Source organism: Epinephelus moara, chromosome 19, assembly GCF_006386435.1.
Source record: "Epinephelus moara isolate mb chromosome 19, YSFRI_EMoa_1.0, whole genome shotgun sequence".
Lineage (NCBI taxonomy): Eukaryota > Metazoa > Chordata > Actinopteri > Perciformes > Serranidae > Epinephelus > Epinephelus moara.
Window position 1 is genome coordinate 21,223,992 of NC_065524.1, and position 17,674 is coordinate 21,241,665.

Below are 17,674 nucleotides of genomic sequence, written 5' to 3' on the forward strand. Positions count from 1 at the left end.
TAAAGAACGGGAGACGAGAAGTACAAGTTATAGTTGAGTGAGGAATTAGATGGGTAGATTTGTAAAGGCTGCAACATAAGAGACTTGGCTGCGCACCAAGAAGAGAGATATGACAGAGGAGGACAGGGCTGCTGTAGCTTGAAGGGCTTGGACTGAAGCCTGCAGGGAATCTGCTCGCTGGCTGTTTCAGGATGTTGTTTTTAAATCTCTCTCTGAGGTCAAGGAAGAGAAATTTAAACAACAGCACACTGTAGGCTCTTTTAGTCTTCGACCTAAGCCACCGCAAAGTGGATAATACTGCTTATCCAACATATCTGCTTCTAAATGTACAGTGAAACGTTTGGGCAAGCGTATGCTATTATGTTGATTTTTTTTTTATTGTGCGTGTAAATTAGAAGGCTCTGGCATGGAAGCGGTTGTGACTTGATACATCTTGGTGTGCCTGTCCTGGGTATGACCTGGTGTTTTGCTGCTATACTGGTCTGAACCACGATGATGTGTTTGTTTCCAAATCTGTACCTGTTTTTTTATCTGCACAGATGCATATTTGTTCTCTCGCAGTACATGTTTTTGACTTCAAACTGGTTCAAGGTGTACAAACGCCTCAACGTCTTAGCTGCCAGTGCTAAGTTATTCTAGTGATTGGGTTTCAGGATAAAACCTTGTCTTTCTTATTGTATTGGGATGTTTATACACAATCGAAAGCTGCAAACAGAAGAATACTTAAAATACAGGTAATGCTGTTTCAGCCTTTACTTATGTGTAATTGTAAGGATTGCACTCTGACTGAAATTGCCACCGTAATTATAATCACTGTGCAAAATGTGAGCAGAGTCACGCAGAAACAATAGAGTACAAAACAAAATGATGTTAAGTTTTCATGTAACATGTTCCACTTCAACGGCTGCCAGAAAAGCCTCAGATTGCATCGCATGGTTCGACCAAATTTAACCGGCAACACCCCCCCGTTACTCCACCTCGCTCAGTCCATTCTTAGAAATCCTGGACCATGCCATGTCTCTGGGCTCCCTGTGTCTCTTGGATGAGACTCTGAAGATGCTGTAATTACAGGTTGGTCAGGACCAAGGCTCTCCGGGGTTTCTGCTGAGAGTGAAAAAAAAACACCCCCCAATTATAGCTGTTAGTGTGAGAGAGAGTAAGACATAGAGGAGGAGGAAGAGAGTAACAAGAGAAAGAGGAGATGGAGAGAGAGTACAGGAGCAGCCAGTCGGACGAGCCAGATTTTCGCTTGCTCGTGTGAAATATGTCCAATTACAGCTGCAGTTTGCAGCGTGGCCCGCTGTGTCAGCAGCTGTCTGTCTTCCTCTGTCACCATAGTGATTTGGGGACTTAGCCGGCATTTTATTTTTAATTATGTTTCAGCTGAAATTTCCTTTAGATGAGGGTATCATTTTCAGGCTCGTGTGTGACATTTTTGAGTGACCGAGTCTGGCTTTCCTGTCTGATGTCTGTGTGATCTCCCTCAATGACCTTCTCTTTAATTTATTTCACCCTCTTTTAATTTCTGTACGCATGCCGACGGCTATTTTTGTCAACAGACTGGAAGCCGGCTTTTAAGACTGAGTTGAAGCATAGTGATTTTTATAAGCTCACTCTGGTCTGCATGGAAATATTTGACATGCAAGTTCGTTTTCATGCATACTTAAATTAAATCTTCTATAGCAGTGGTTCCCAACTGGTCCAGCCACAGGGTGCAGATTTCTCCTCAGTCTTTTGTTCAAGGTCTACACAGTTTAATACATTCAGTGCATAGACTGTATATAGAGATGAATGTCGTGTCTGCACTTACCCCCACTGTTAGAGAGGAAGCTAAAACATCACTGATACAGCTGCTGCCATCTAGCTTTGGTGACGTCATTCAGAGCCGGAGTCTGCGCTGTAGCGATCTCAGCGGTATCAAATTTCCCATCCATACGCCTGTCCGACCAATTGCAAGCAGCGCCACTGAATGCGAGCCCATCGATTGGCTCATACAGTTGTCAATCATGTTGTAAAATTAGTGTTAATAGCATTAAATAACTAATTAAAAACAAACTTATCAGAAAAACAAACACTTGAACATACAGCAGCATGATGAAACTATCTTAAATGACAGAAACCATGTCTGGGAAAAATTTATTTGACAAGTACTTTGAGTTTTTAGTTTGGTCCATGTCCCATCCACTATGCTGCAGCCAGCCACTAGGGGGCGATCCACATGTTTCAGCTTCAGTTTTGGTGAGCTGTCATATCGTCCATCTTTATATATAGTTTATGCATACTTGCATTTAGCCATGTTGTAAATCTGCTGGAAATACACTGTACTTAAAAATAAAGTGTGTTTTTTAACAAACTTGACACATTTGGGAGTCACTTGCAGTCCACCCAGAATGGACACAATGACCCACCTTTGGACCGCGATCCACCAGTTGCAAATGGTAAATGTAAACCAAAGTTTAATGCTAATATCTATTAGTAAAAAAGTAAATATGTATTATACATATTTAGTATTTCTAGTACAGGGTCAGTGTTTTTCAGGTTTTTACCAGTTTTCAAAGCATTTACTTACAAGATTTTTTTTAAGGAGCAGATTAAAGGGACAGTTCACCCCAAATTCAAAAATACATATTTTTCCTCTCACCTGTAGTGTCGTTTATCAGTTTAGACTGTTTTGGTGTAAGCTGCCAAGTGTTGGAGATATCGGCTGTAGAGATGTCTGCTTTCTCTCCAGTATAATGGAACTCGATGGCACTCAGCTTGTGGTGCTCAAAGTTGAGCCAAAAAATTTGTTTGAAAACCGCAACAGCAATGTCTCTTTCCAGAAATCATGAGCCAATAACTCAGGATAATCCACAGACTTAGTTGTCAGTGGTGTCATGTTTGAGCAATTTTCTTCTTCTATTTCTTACCAAACTTCACCCAACTGTATCACTGCGCAGAAGGAAGTGTGCATCTACTCATGGATGAGATGCGAGATGTAAACATTGATGGTGTAATGTTAGCTAGCTCAGTAGTGCTTTTTGAGCTAGCAGTAGATGCATTCTTCCTTCTGTGTAGTGATGCAGCTGATGGGTGTAGTTCAGTCGCAAGAAAATGGTTCCTACATAAAGCTTTTTGTTATGTGGATTATCTTGAGTAACCGGATCATGATTTCTGGAAAGAGATGTTGCTGTTGAGGTTTTCAAATGTATTTTTTTGTCACTTTGAGCACCACAAGCTGAGTGCCATCTTGTTCAATTATGTTTGAGAGAAGGCAGGCACCTCTATGGCTGATACCTCCAACACTCTGAAACTCACACCAAAACAATCCAGACTTGTAAACAGTGCTACAGGTAAGATTTCAGGGGTGAACTGTCATTTTAATTTCAAAGACTATGCTCAAACTCAGCGTTATACTCTTATAAAATGAGACCAGGAAGTGGTGTTGCCTGCTGCAAGAGGATACTGTAAACTACAGTTTAAAGTAAACAAGCTTTCCTCAGCTCAACAGTTGTCCTAAATGATTTGTGTCTGCGGTTCAAATGCTATTTTTTTCAATCTAATTTGCACCCTGATTTTTGTTTAATTGTTTTTTAACAGATGTTTCAAGCATTTTCAAATGAAAAAAAGATGTAGTGATTTAGTTTTTAACAATAAAACCAGAAGACAGAGAAATAAAGCCAGTGAGCAGTGTGAGGGTGATGAAACCTAAGCAGTGGTGTAATGCTTGTCTTTTAACAGGCGGGTGGGACTCCCTATCATTAGCTACTGTTCTCTTGGCTCCACAACAAGTGCTGGATACACTGTTTGCATTCTCAAGCAAGACTGATGAATGCTATGAAGGTGGAAAACAGAGTAATACTGAGGCTGTCTGTTCATTGCATCAGCACTAGTTACAATTACATGCATTGAGATGGAATTGGTTCATAACTAACAGAAAGACCTCACTGTTAATGATTTCATTTTTATATTTTAAAAAAGTGAAATATGCCTTTTATTTTTCATGAATGAAGTTCAGCATTAGCAGACAGTGCTGTAACTCAGTCAAATGAAAGACCTGAAGGCTGAAGGTATCATTTATAGCCTGTGTGTGTAGTAGTCCTGTTGGTTTGCGAAGAGGGGAAAATGGTTAGCTGATTGGTCTGTGGTGAGGTCACAAACAAGTCACAGACATGTTTGCCTCATGGGAAACTGTGTGTGCATGTGTGTGCCTGCTCCTCACTGTCTATCCCTGATGAGATGTTACTGCAGCAGAGCCATATGGTAGACACATTTAAGATATTTTACAAGTGCAGTTCAAGACACTGTAAAGAATAAGTGTTAAATCCTATGCAATGTGTCAGTCGCAATTTACAGCAGGTCTCGTGAGCTCACGCTCAGCTTTATTTAGATTTAAAATGAGGGGAACTTTCCGCCTCATCAAGTCAAATGTTTGATATAGCGTTGAAAGGTAGCGAGCAATTTAAGCTGTTGAAATTTCATTTACAGATGTTCATAATTTAAGTTCCTCAGGGCTGCATTTGTGCGTCAAATGAGGCTGAGAAATGACCTCAAGTCAATTTGAAGAGTGTTGTTCAAAAATAGTGTCTGTAATTTGCAAAACTGTTCGCTAAACGATTGCTGAAATGTAAGTACTCACATTTTTTACCTTCCTTACCAAATGCTAATATTTTTGATGAGAGGTCTCTTCTGACTACTTACAGCATCAGGAAACAGGTTGTTATGTGATTTTGGAAAGTGTTCAGTCAGCACTGCATGACTTCACACAACCGTCAACATAACATCATGTCAACGACAATGCGTCTCTTGATTCCAACATCCTCAGTTTGTTTTTAAGGTTGTTTTTTTTTTTTCTTCACCGTTACGGGAATGTCTCGAGTTCATGTCAGATATTCAAATATTTATCTACCTGTGCTTTCATACAAATATCCTCAGACATGTTTGTTTCTTTAAAGGGGCATGCCACTGAAACCAGCAGGAGAGATTTTTAATGGAGGTTTTTTTACTGTGTTAGTCACCACAAAAACATGAAAACCCTTTTAGCCTCCCACGCTTGTGATGCCATGCTGATATACAGCTCTGCAGAGATTAAACATCAAAAGATGTATGTGCTTTGCTGTTCAATGCATTTTAATGGGAACTGTGCCTCACCAGTTCATTATGATGAATTCTAGGTGTAAGTTTTTGCCTTTGACAGCCCAGTAAGCAGTATAGGCTATGGACAGTGGGTGAACAAAATGGCAGCTGTGGCTCCACTGACCACTTGTGAGGCACTGACACCTTGCATCAAGGCTGCCATTAGGATGTTAGTGTGAATGGGTAAATGACCCTTTGTGATGGACGCTGTGGATAAATGTGCTTTTTAAATGCAGCCATTTTCATTATATATAGCGATGTTGGACTCTAAATTACCTAATGCATTATGAACTTTAACTTTTTGGCACATAGCCTCACCAGAATATCTGTGATGTGCCAATATTGGCTGATAATGGGCCTTTTAAAATACCAGTCAGGCCGTAGCGTGCGTATCTTTGAGTGTTTTGGTGCAATTGATGTGGATGTGTGTGTGCACTTTGCAGTGGTTTGAGGATGTTCTGGCATGGTCTGTGTGGCATGTCTGCTCTGCATGTCTGCCAAGAGAACAGAAGGCTTTCCTCTCCACCGCTCTCCCGAGTCCGCCAGCCTACTTGGTGCATAAATCTCTATTTGGTTCTGGCAAATTCTCAGACGTGCAGCGCTGCGTACTGCCAGAGTTTTTGTTTGTATATCGTGCTTGGTCAAACCCTGTTTTCCCAGAAATGTTGTACATCACTGATGTTGAATGTCATGAGCATTTGGACGGCGTGTGGCTTTGGAGGTTAACAACATGGTTTAAAATATCTCATGTGTTTTTTATTTTTTATGTTTTATCCTTTTATAGTTTTTACATCCTGTAGTTATGTACAGATCCATATTATATTGCAAGAAGGAATGCTGAAGTCTTATATTCAAAGGGTCTATGTTAGTTTAAAGGGCAAGCGCATTTTTATTTAATGTAAAGGTTGGTTATTTAAATAAACTGTACCCTGCAGCTGTAACAGAGAGTACTGTTGCCTTGTCACTTAGGAACATATGATGTACTGACCACTTACTACAAACATAAACACAGTAAATATCAAGCAGCCCACATTCCAGATGGAAATATGTGCTACTGAACCTTTAAAGCAACAAAGAGACAGGAAGTGAGGTTGCTCAGAGAGAACAAGAACATTGTATTCCTCCTTGAACAATGCAAGTCATCGCCATGAATGTAACTTCACACTCACCACAAAGCCGCACGCATTGCTCATACTGGTTTTATATACAGAGGCTATATAAGGAGCTGTATGAGTCATCTTCTTTGATAAGGTCAGTGTTTGAGCTGTAACTATTTAAGTCATCCCCAAGTACCCCTGTAAGACTACTTTTTTAGTAATAAGCAAGCCGGTGTGTGTGTGTGTGTGTGTTTGTGACGCTACTCGCTGTGGCAGAAAACCCTCCTGTGTGGCCAGGTTACATATAAAACAAACAGCAGATGCTACAGTATATCCTACGGTCACTACCTCTTTGCATGAGAAATTGGTGACCCAGGTCATCTCACAGGGTGACGTGTGTGTGTGTGTGTGTGTGTGTGTGTGTGTGTGTGTGTTGGTAACCTCAGCAAATACACAGACTTGAGAGAACTAACATCTGTTCTTTGGTTCTGTTACAGGAAAATTTGGGATACCAAGGTTGCAGATCCTTCAACAAGGTAATAAAAAGACAATGATGGTTCCTTCGCTATATTTGTCCTCACTCATTTTGGGAGACCTAACAAGCTGAACTTTAGTTTGGATCTTTTGAAGTGGGGTTGCATGAGGTAGTTGTCCTTAGTCACTGTATTACGCATGTTGGTCGGTATGCCCCCTGTTTGGAGAAGCAGACAAAACTACCACCACAAAAGCTAAGCAGTGTACTGCTGTGGACAGAAGCGGTGGCAAAACATATTTTAGCCACCGAAAAAAATAGTAACAGTTCAAATAGACAGTATATTAACAACATTTCCATTCCTTTAATTTGACACAGATGGGCCTTTCCAATGGGGAGGCCAGTATTTTATGGTAAATTAATATACTGTGAGTAGTTCACAGTAACTTTAGCTCACTGAACATGTTATTGTGTGACCAACACTTTTAAATGCCAAAGTCATGTAATAATACAAACAGACTAACTGGTTGAGGCAGAGGTAGACCAGCAGCTCCCATGTTCAGCTATATTAAATTAATGTTTTTTTTCAATGTAGTCTGGCTTTTAAGAAAGCAATGTAACAGCTTCAGTTCCCCGTCAGAACTCACTGACTTGCTAATGGTAAAGTGGTGAAAATATTCTTAATATATCGTACACTTAAAATGATAAAGACTTTTCTAAAGTGAGACTTTTTTAGGTGGCTAAAATATGTATTGCTGCTGCTCCCACCCACGGCACTACATTGCTTAGCTTCCGTGGCAGTACTCCTGTCTGCTTCTCCAAATTTACATCTACTATATGTGAAACACTGACTTTGGATGAGTACCTCACACAACCCCACTTTAAAAGATATGAACTATCCATTTAAAGGCCCTGACAACCTATTTTCTCAGTCAGCCTCTGACTATGAGTGATGGAGTCCTACATAATCACAACAATTAACACAAACCCTCAACAAACAATAATTAAGGATGTTTTTCAGATTTAAAATCAAGTTGTCAGGAGTTTAACAAATATATAACCAAAAACTTTCTTTTCTTTCTAGACTGAGCCTCATGGCAAAGAAGAAGGGGTTCTGGGTAGAGAAAGTTCACTGTCTGGGCAGTGAGAACAGCCTGTCAGAGTGCATTGCTCAGCTGTCAATCCCCCGCAGTCCCTCTCCCTGTAAGAACGGGAGACATGCAGTCGTCAAGTGTGTTCCAGGACCTCAGTTTGCTCGCATCTCCTCAGGCAGACCCCAGGCCCCCTATCCAGTTGTGGTAAGATTAATACAGTTACGCCTACACCAGCACAATCAAGCAGTGTTTATGAACTGCACGTAATTATAAGATGAGTTAAATTCCCATTGCTGCCCTGTACAGCCTGTGCGTCTGAAGGCTGGCCCCAGGCTGGGCGAGGGCCGTGTGGAGGTGCTCCGAGACGGAAAATGGGGGACCATCGTGGACCACATGTGGGAAAGAACTGCAGCCAGTGTGGTGTGCAGAGAACTGGGCTTTGGTACTGCCAAGGATGCCCTGCATGGAGCCTTCATGGGTCAAGGTGAGAGAGAGAACAGCTGCTTTCACGCAGCTCAGGCTGGAAATTCTGGAGAACTCCCACATTTAATCTAGTTGTTTTGAGTCTGCAATTTAGATGTTTGAATGTGTTTATCATGCGTCATGGTGTTCCAGGGAAGACAAGGAGACTTTTCCAGCCTTTTGCTTATCTTAGATGCCGCGCCCGTCTGCCCTCACTGATCAGATAATGCACAGGCATGTGTGTCTGTCTGTCTGTGTGTGTATGTTACCTCATGAATCTGCAAATGTGTTGATTGCAGTATCTCCAGCTGTGATTAAATAAGTTCTGTGCCAGGGCTACCAGCTGCCCAAACAGCATGCATACACGCACACACACACACACACACACACTGACACACTAAATGTAATACTATAAGCCACGGTGGTTTATGTTGGCATTTGGTAACTAAAGCCACAGACACAATCTTGCTTGCTTCAAGCAAGCTTTTGATTCACTCTCTGAGAACTGTGGTCTTTTCCTTCGATTTCAAATTTCCAGCTTTGGTGATGCACAGATTCAGTCGCAATCCAGCTGCGCCAGTGGTGTCCCCACCCTTACGAGATGTGAGAAAGGCTTCCCCATGCCTCAGGCTAGGGTGTAGTCTCTAATCATGCTGATGGAGATGAAATGTGGGATGACAGTCTGCTGGTTTAGCTGTTCAGTTGATCATACATGGGTTATTTTTGTATGTGTTGGATTACTTTCTTTTACCTTTTCACCTCTTAAATTGGGTGATGTCATTTTTGCTACCTTTCTTTTTGATGAGTCTAACAGAACTACAGTCTGGGGTAGCTGGCTTCTCTGAGGATACTTATACTGCAGCAGGCTTCACACCCCTTGTCGTCTGGTTTCAATCACCAGTTTTAGTCGTTGGGACAGATTTCAGGTTCATCGTGGTTCCAGCAGTCTGAGGCAGAGGTGTTTAATTGTCAGGAGGGGCCAAAAAGCTTCCAATTTTCTACCTAAAATAGGTTTTCCCTGATCTAACAACCACAAAGCTACATTTGTGTATGTTCAAGTGCAAGCATGTGCATGGTGCTTCGTGTATGTAATGAAACCTGTCTCAGAATTATAACATTAAGATGTGGCTCTGGTTTGACAAATGGTAGGTTTACTGTGTGTTTTACCTCATATTACTCCTGTCTCGCTCCTGGAAATGCAGGTTTCCTACACCGTGTTTCCTGAGTTGGTGATTAATTCACTCACACTGTATTTTCACCTTGTTTTCGTGGCGGCTAACAAAGAGGAAGTGTTTTCTTGACCTTGAATTGACTGTCTATCTGTGTGGTATTTTGGTGCCCAGTGCAGAGCGCACGGTGCACGGTGCACGGTGCACGGTGCACAGGTAGGAGGAGAGGTGCAAAGAGGTGGGCAAAGCAAGTTGTTGGTGTTTTGGTGGAAAATATGTCATGGAGAACAGGAGAATAGACATTTATTTCTGTCACTCAGCTGCCAGTTTGGTGATTTTGTCAACAACAGCAAACTATATACTTGGTGCGTATGTGCAAAAATTATGCAATAATGCCAAAAAACACGAATAAACTATTCTAATTAAAGACTCTCCAGTCATTAGATCAGTTTGCATTCATCTACAAATTAATATGAGTATTGGAAATGACTTAATACTGTATGAAAGCTTCTCTTTCAGTTCATTAAATCCCTGCAGCCAGCTGAGGACATCAAGACAGATATGTTTATAAAACAGCAACATCCAATTTGAGCAGTGCTGCACTGAGTGCGGTGCCACTACGTGCAGCTTCCACTGTGTTTACCTTGATTAAATTACATGCAAGTGACACCAGGCTGCTATAGAATAACCACACACACCTCTACACACATCTGGTCGGTATAATTACAAGTGCTTGTGAATCCTGCGCGTCACAGTCTCCTTTACAACTTTTAAAGAATGCTACAACGTGAAATTTGTTCGAGTTACGACTGAAAGACCCTTGGACTGATGCGACCATTTAAACAGCTTCACCAAACTTTTTTTTTTTATTATGTGCTTCTATCATTGTACTAATTAAGTGTTATAAAAAACCCACATGATCTACCTCTGGCTGCAGATTTGTGGTGCTGGGTGTTCACATCACAGCATGCTGCACCTTCAGACAACAATATAATTTCCTGGAGAAGCATTCTTCCATTTGTTGAGCTATTGTCATTGTGCATCACCATGATTTGCTCAGACACCCACACACTCTTCCTTTTCGTCTGTCTCTGTCTTACACCTACACACACACTGCTACTGCAGGACGATTGGACTTAAAAGTCCTTTCACAGCTTCCTTTCTATAACATGCAGCCTGGTAGACGTTTTACTGTGACATATAATTTTCCATGTGCTGGAAGGCCACATAAACACAGAGCCATATGTCGTTGGAAAAGGCCTAAATTAGACTCTTTGATAGAACAAAACCTCACTGAGAAAGACTTCCTGAAAGACTGAATTGTGTAAAATGTAGTTTTGTACAAATGTTTAAGTTCACGGTAAAACGATTACATCTAAAAAAGTAAGTAAGTAAGTGAGTAGGATGATAGTACATTCTTCACATCATGATGCAGTACACTCAGGTACACTTAATCTCTGCAGCACGAGACCAACACATTTCATATCAAAAGTTTCGGTCTGTGGCAACAAGACCCCACAGGAGTGTGCTGAATTACTCCTGATGATCAAACGTGATAATGTGATAAAGGTTGTGGTCGACAGGTAGACAGTCTGCCAGTCGACATTCTGGCTTGATTGTGGTTTCACTTATCAGATTTGTTGAAACACTTGCTCACACATAAGCACTTACCTCCAGCATACAGGTGGTATCCCTCTCTGGGATAAGTGAAGTTGTCATCTTAAAACTTGTTTGCCAGCTTGGAAAAGCTGTTGACAGAGGAAAAGGAAACATTATTTTGCTGCTGGTTGGCTTCTGCCATCTAAAAACCCACAGGCAGGCACATCTATTTACAAACTTACATGCTTTTAGCACTTGGCTACGAAACAGATCGAACCAATGACAGAAAGTTTTTGTTAGAGGCATAGAAAGAGACGTTCCATGGAAAGAAAAACTACACACACTACATTAATGTGCCTAAAACAGAGTATAATTTCAGAGAGGAAAAGAACAGGGTTTCCCTCGCAACCACTAACCAACTATTTATGCTATTCTCAACAAGAATGTGACTGATGTTACTCTATTTCCATTCCCCAGAGTCAATTTTCTAATCTGTCCAAATGATCTGTGGCATCTGCCAATTCTAATTACATGGTAATCAAGCTCAACCTGTTTCTTGTAAATACTAAATTTAAGCTACCGCATTTACATTATGTCTGAATGTTGCCTTTAGAGCTGCATCTGCTGTCAATCTTTGACATGTTATGTTTTAGTGGGTTGGATCATTTGTGACACTGATTTCGGGGAGAATGAAAGTGAAGAATATTTTCTGTTCAGACTCCATCTGCTAACTCTCTAACGCCCATCATCATTACATTTATCATCACCATCAGTGAGTTAAATTACAGGGACAATGTTTCCATTTCCCTTTTTGACCAACATTGTTATTTTACTGTGTAATTTTGCCGCTGAACTAGATATACATATAGAGTACTGTATGGGAGTAAAACACCCTGACTGCCTGTGTGTGTATGTGTGCACATAAAGTGTGTGTGGCCAGTTTCTTGGAATTTATTTTCAGGTTTTTGTGGAAATCCCAAACTGTGTGAAATCCACAAACTGCACCCCAAAGTTTAAATAGAGCGTGTCACTGTGCATTTTGAGGATCCCTTGGCTGGGTCCTGTGTTTGTCCTGATAAGTTAAACAGTGGGAGTTAGGATCTAGTTTGTGGCCTTTACCATGCAGATAGAGGCGGAAGTGGTTTCGATGTGATCTTTTTCATACATACGCATGGTGACCAGTATGGGAGCAGGGCTACAATCTACCAAAACCAACACAGAGACAGATTGGGTTAGGCTGCAATCTGGTCCCTACCATTTCGGTCATCCTTCTTCTCGTCCTTCTTTTTTTGGTTTTTCTCTCTTTCCCCCGCTTTCTGTGGTTTTGGTTGTGTTTATTTCAATGCTGCAAGTTTGCAGTTTGCCCTTTGTTTTAAGAAAACACTGAAGCCATAGTTTGTTCTATGTGTTTTCACATACTGCCACCGGTTTGCTTTCACCAAATCTTAAGCGTTTTTCCACCATCTTGTATGTTGTTTGGAGATTATCTGGTTTTAAACAACAAATGAAAGTCTTTTGTTTTGTTGCCACAGATTTGGCCTCGTTTGCTCACCCAGGGTGGCGGACTACACACAATGTTATTTTTGTTGTGCCTAAAGCAACAGAATGGTGGTAATGGGGTGTGACAGATCCCTAAAGTAGATGTTGGTGGTGCTGCTTGACAGATAGGAGCTTTTTATTGTTGGTTTGATGCTAAAATAGAGAAAGCACATTCATGTGAAAGGAATAGAAGGCCTTGCATGAGTGTGTGCTGTTTTGCTTGATAAAATCTGCTAATGCCTTTGTGACTATGTTGGGTGGCCCCGAAAAAGTGCACACAAAATATAATGCCCATGCCTCTTTCTGTTTAGCCTCTTAATTTTTGTCAGCATGGTTTCTAAATCTACCTCATCTTCTCCTCCCTCTTCAGGCACAGGACCGATCCATATGAACAGTGTACAGTGTATGGGGACAGAGCGCTCCATCCTAGACTGCTACTACCAGGAAGTTCCATTGTGGACGTTCAAACACAGCCAGGACGCCTCAGTACGCTGTAATGTCCCTAAAACCGGCATAGAGAACACGGTATGAAAACTGACAGAAGACTTACATTTATCAGCTCTCACTGATAACACAGCTAATCCCTTCATCTGATGGATTTTCAGGTGCGGCTTGTTGGGGGTAGAGTCCCGTCAGAAGGCCGTGTGGAAGTGTTGATGGAGGTTGGGGGTCGTAAGCGCTGGGGCTCTGTCTGTAGTGAGAACTGGGGCATCAACGAGGCCATGGTGTTATGCAGACAGCTCGGCCTGGGCTTTGCAGCCAGCGCTCATCAGGTAACAACCTCCCTGACCAAAGTTACATTCATAACTGACAAGGTGATGATAGCAAGCCTGTCACTTTGATCTCTGATTGTAGGGCCACCCCTTAATCTGAAAACTTTTCTCAAAGTCTGATCATCAGTGTCTTAAATGATGGGCATGATGTCACAAACAATGACACACTCCCATCTCTAAACCAATTAGTGTAATTTTGAAAATGTCAGACCGGAGTGTTCAGAGGCATCATTCCTCCAAGATTTGTCAAAATCCCATCAGCAGTGTCTTGAGTTATTGATGAAAAAACAAACAAACAGATGTTTAAACAAATGAACTCATGGAGGCTAATCCATAGTCACAGCCCCTGTATTCACTGTGGTGGACAATGAGCTATGATGCTGCTCTTTGATAGAAAACCTGACAAGCTTTCTATGTCCTCTGACCCCACCCCCTTGCCCTTCCTTTGACAGGAGACCTGGTACTGGCCAGGTGACTCATCTGCAGGTGATGTGATTCTTAGTGGAACTCACTGTGTGGGCACAGAGCTTTCAATTCAACAGTGTCGCCGCAACAACCATGTTCATTGTCCTCGAGGAGGCGGAACTAAGGCTGCTGGGGTCAGCTGTTCAGACAGTAAGTCGATCCGTCTTCCTCTAGTCCCCCATCTTCTCCTCTGCTTCTAAATCTGGTTGAATTCTAACATAATCTTTCACGTCTGACCTGCTTCAGCGGCACCTGACCTCGTTTTGGATTCCCAGCTGGTCCAGGAGACAGCCTACCTGGAGGACCGACCGCTCCACTTGCTGACCTGCGCCAACGAGGAGAACTGTCTGTCCTCGTCTGCTGCCAGGATGAACTGGCCTTATGGACACAGACGCCTGCTGCGCTTCTCCTCCCGCATCATGAACCTGGGTCGATCTGACTTTAGACCCAAAGCAACAAGAGAGAGTTGGACATGGCACCAGTGTCACAGGTAGAGCATCCCTGACGACTGAATAGAGGTGTTACAGTACTTAGGGTGTTGCAATGGAAAGAACTATTTAAACACTTACTATATGTGAGATGTTGTGGTTGAGCTTGTGGTAACTTTAAGTGTTTTTTGAGAAAGCTGTGGTCTTGAGTGTCCTGGATACAGGTGAGCTGTGGTTTGTAGAGGCCGACGAAAATATTCTGACAAACACCTGTTCCTCGTACAAAATTGCCTGTACGTGCAAAAATGACACAGATCCTTCAATGTTGAGCAATTTGAGATATATTTAATTTAATTGCATTCAATTGCTACCAGCAGAGAAAACATGCTGACGTGATCTGTGTGCCAGGGCCCATATGGTTTGACAGGGGGGCTGCAGGTTGCATGCAACATAGGCATTAAACACAAGAGCCCTTTGTCTGTCACTGGGCCTCAGCAGCATTCTGTCCATGAGTTGTAAATAGATTAAATATTGCCCGCAGGTCTACTCTTAACAAATTAACTCAGCCGCTTAGTTTGCCCCGCTCAGTCAGTGAGTTAGTTTTGTCAGATGACGAGAGCACTTTCAGGCAAGTCGTCATGAGAGAAGAAGGAGTCATTTGAGGCCCACAGTATTGGCTGTGTGACATGTGTCCCAGTAAGTTACGGGTGGCCTCAAACAGTGTTGTCATCTCTCCAGATTCATTAGCCGCCCTGCAGCATGTGTCTGTGGAAATGATGGCTGAACCAGTTACCACAGGTCTGGCATTATACAAAGCACAGGGTAGCCAATGCACAGTCAGGTCCGTTTCAGTTTGTTACAACAACACATCAGCGCTATGCATGTGTGTTTCAAAGCCCTCCATTCACTCAGAATGAGTAAACAGCTCAACCAAGCTGGCGCTTAAACAAGCTTCTGTGAGAGGTGTTACGGTGACACCCCACGCTCATGTTCAAGCAGTGAGGTCATTAGGCTACAAGCCATAGGGCGCTAGTGTTCATCTAGCGTAAATGCACACACTCATAGATGTACAGAAACACACACGTACGCACTCTCACCTGGACTTTCCCTCCTGTCCTCCCAGGCACTACCACAGTATCGAGGTGTTCACACATTACGACCTGCTGACTCTGAATGGCACGAAGGTTGCCGAGGGACACAAGGCCAGTTTCTGTCTGGAGGACACGTACTGCCCCGACGGTAATGTTCACCACTATTCATGAGCCCCAGTAAAATACTCTTTCCCATTAGTGACAGGAAATTAATATCAATATTTCAGCTACAGCTATTTGGATTTTTACTCTGTGGTTAATGTGTTAGATCACTGCTGTTGTTGTTTGTTCACTCTCCATTTACTTGTTATATCATGGATGAAATGGCTCAGATGAAAAAGGAGCGTTCATATGTAGTCTGACGCAATTCAGGAAGCTAAAGGCTCTTAAAAATACCAGGGAGTGCCGAGCATTAAATGAGCTTTGATGCTGTGATTGATAATGTTGGTGGTGTGTGTGTATGTGTGCTAGGACTCCAGAAGCGCTTCTCCTGCTATAACATGGGTGATCAGGGTATCTCTGTGGGCTGTTGGGATACGTATCGCCACGATATCGACTGTCAGTGGGTTGATGTGACGGATGTTCGGCCAGGAGACTACATCTTTCAGGTCAGAAGTCATTTTATCTTTCTCACTTCTCCCCATTTGCAGTTTGGGTACATTTTTTTTTCATGTCACAAAAATCAAACACCATTAACTTTGTGTTTAAAGGAATAGTTCAGCATTATGGAAAATATGATCATTTTGCTCTCTTGCCAAGAGTTAGATGAGAAGATCTATGCCACTCATGTATCTGTATGGTAAATATGAAGAGTGTTAGCTTAGCCAGTTAGCCTAGCTTAGCACTACAAACAACTTAACACTGGTTGCTCGCCAACATTATGGGCGAGACAATACCTCCAACTGCACCCTTCCAAGAAAGAGTCCGACACATCATCTCCCATAAAACCATGACTTGATGTCTTACACTTGTGTATTTGTACAGATTAAACAAACAAAACATAATGTGCTAATTGGTAAGCTTTAGATGGTTAATTGGTAAATGGACTGCACTTGTATAGCACTTTTCTAGTCTTCCGACCACTCAAGGAGCTTTTACACTACATGTCACAGTCACCCAGTAACACACACAGTCACGCACTGGTGGCTAAGGCAACCATACATGGTGCCACCTGCTACTCAGTGACCATTCACACACTCTCACACACTGATTTGGGAGCAATTTGGGGTTCAGTATCATGCCCAAGGACACTTCAACATGGGGACTGGAGGAGCTGGGGATGGAACCACCAATCTTCCGACTGGTGGTACGACCCACTCTACCTGGTGCTGGTTTGAATTTTGTAACCTTTGAACAGAGGCAGGCTAGCTGTTCCCTCTGTTTCCAGTTTAAGCTAAGCTAACTGGCTGCTGGCTGTAGCTTTATGTAGTGTACGGGTACGAAAGCAGTATCAAACTTGTCATCTAACTCTACAAACATCAGAATTGAATGTACAAGCGATACATATTTTCCCAAGTGTTTAACCATTCTTCTAAAGAAAAACTTAACCCCCCAAATGACCATTTCTTTCCAACAGTTTTTTTTTGTTTGTTTTGTTTGTTTTTGTTTGTTTTTGCATGCCTCCGATGAATGAAGAATCCAAAAACTGAAAATTCTTGATAAATTAAAGTCAATGTTGAACCACAGCAAAACTGTATCTAGACATTGCTTATTGCTCACATATGCCCTCTTAAAAGCCAGACTCCATTGACAAAAAGTGTCATTTTACCTTGCTGAACACTGGAGCTGCTGGTTTACCACTGCCTTGACCAATTCATTTTTTTGTGTGTTATTGTGTGACTGGTGAGTCTGAGCTAAACATTTAAAACATCAAAGTCACACAATAACACAAACAAACTAAGTGATCGAGGCAGCGCTAGACCAGCAGCTCTCATTTTCAGCAAGGTAAAATTACAGTTTTTGTTAATGGAGTCTGGCTTTGAAGGAAGCATATATTAGTTTCACTTTCAGTTCAGTTGCCCATTGGAAAGGACTCTCTGTTTGAGAAGTAAGCATACAACTGAATAAACGAGACTTGGATTATATTGCACAAGTTGTGTAAGTGCATGTAAACGGAAGTTTTGATATAGTTCGGCTGTTGTTAAACCTGGACCTCTTTGACTTCAATTCATCAAGAATTTTGTCAGTTTTTGGATTCTTCGTTCACCTGAGGTATGCGTGTAAGTGAGTAATTGGATTACAATTTTTTGGGGGGGTGAAGTATTCCTTTCAGGCCGGAGATTTAGTTAATGAGAAAGAGGTTCACAGGATCTTAAGGTGGACTTCCTTATGATTCTTTCGGTTTCCGTCTATTTCAGTAAAACCTCTCGA

General features: G+C 42.0%; 1 protein-coding gene across 1 annotated transcript in view; it reads left to right on the forward strand.

Annotated features, from left to right (window-relative positions):
* The window catches only part of loxl4 (lysyl oxidase-like 4), a 29,898-nt gene that overhangs the window by 6,587 nt on the left and 5,637 nt on the right, over positions 1-17,674 (forward strand). The window contains exons 5-13 of the mRNA XM_050071216.1: positions 6,710-6,748; positions 7,769-7,982; positions 8,085-8,262; positions 12,918-13,072; positions 13,153-13,320; positions 13,773-13,935; positions 14,032-14,275; positions 15,337-15,452; positions 15,776-15,912. Coding sequence (XP_049927173.1) covers positions 6,710-6,748; positions 7,769-7,982; positions 8,085-8,262; positions 12,918-13,072; positions 13,153-13,320; positions 13,773-13,935; positions 14,032-14,275; positions 15,337-15,452; positions 15,776-15,912 — 1,414 coding nt within the window. The remainder of the gene's footprint in view (positions 1-6,709; positions 6,749-7,768; positions 7,983-8,084; positions 8,263-12,917; positions 13,073-13,152; positions 13,321-13,772; positions 13,936-14,031; positions 14,276-15,336; positions 15,453-15,775; positions 15,913-17,674) is intronic.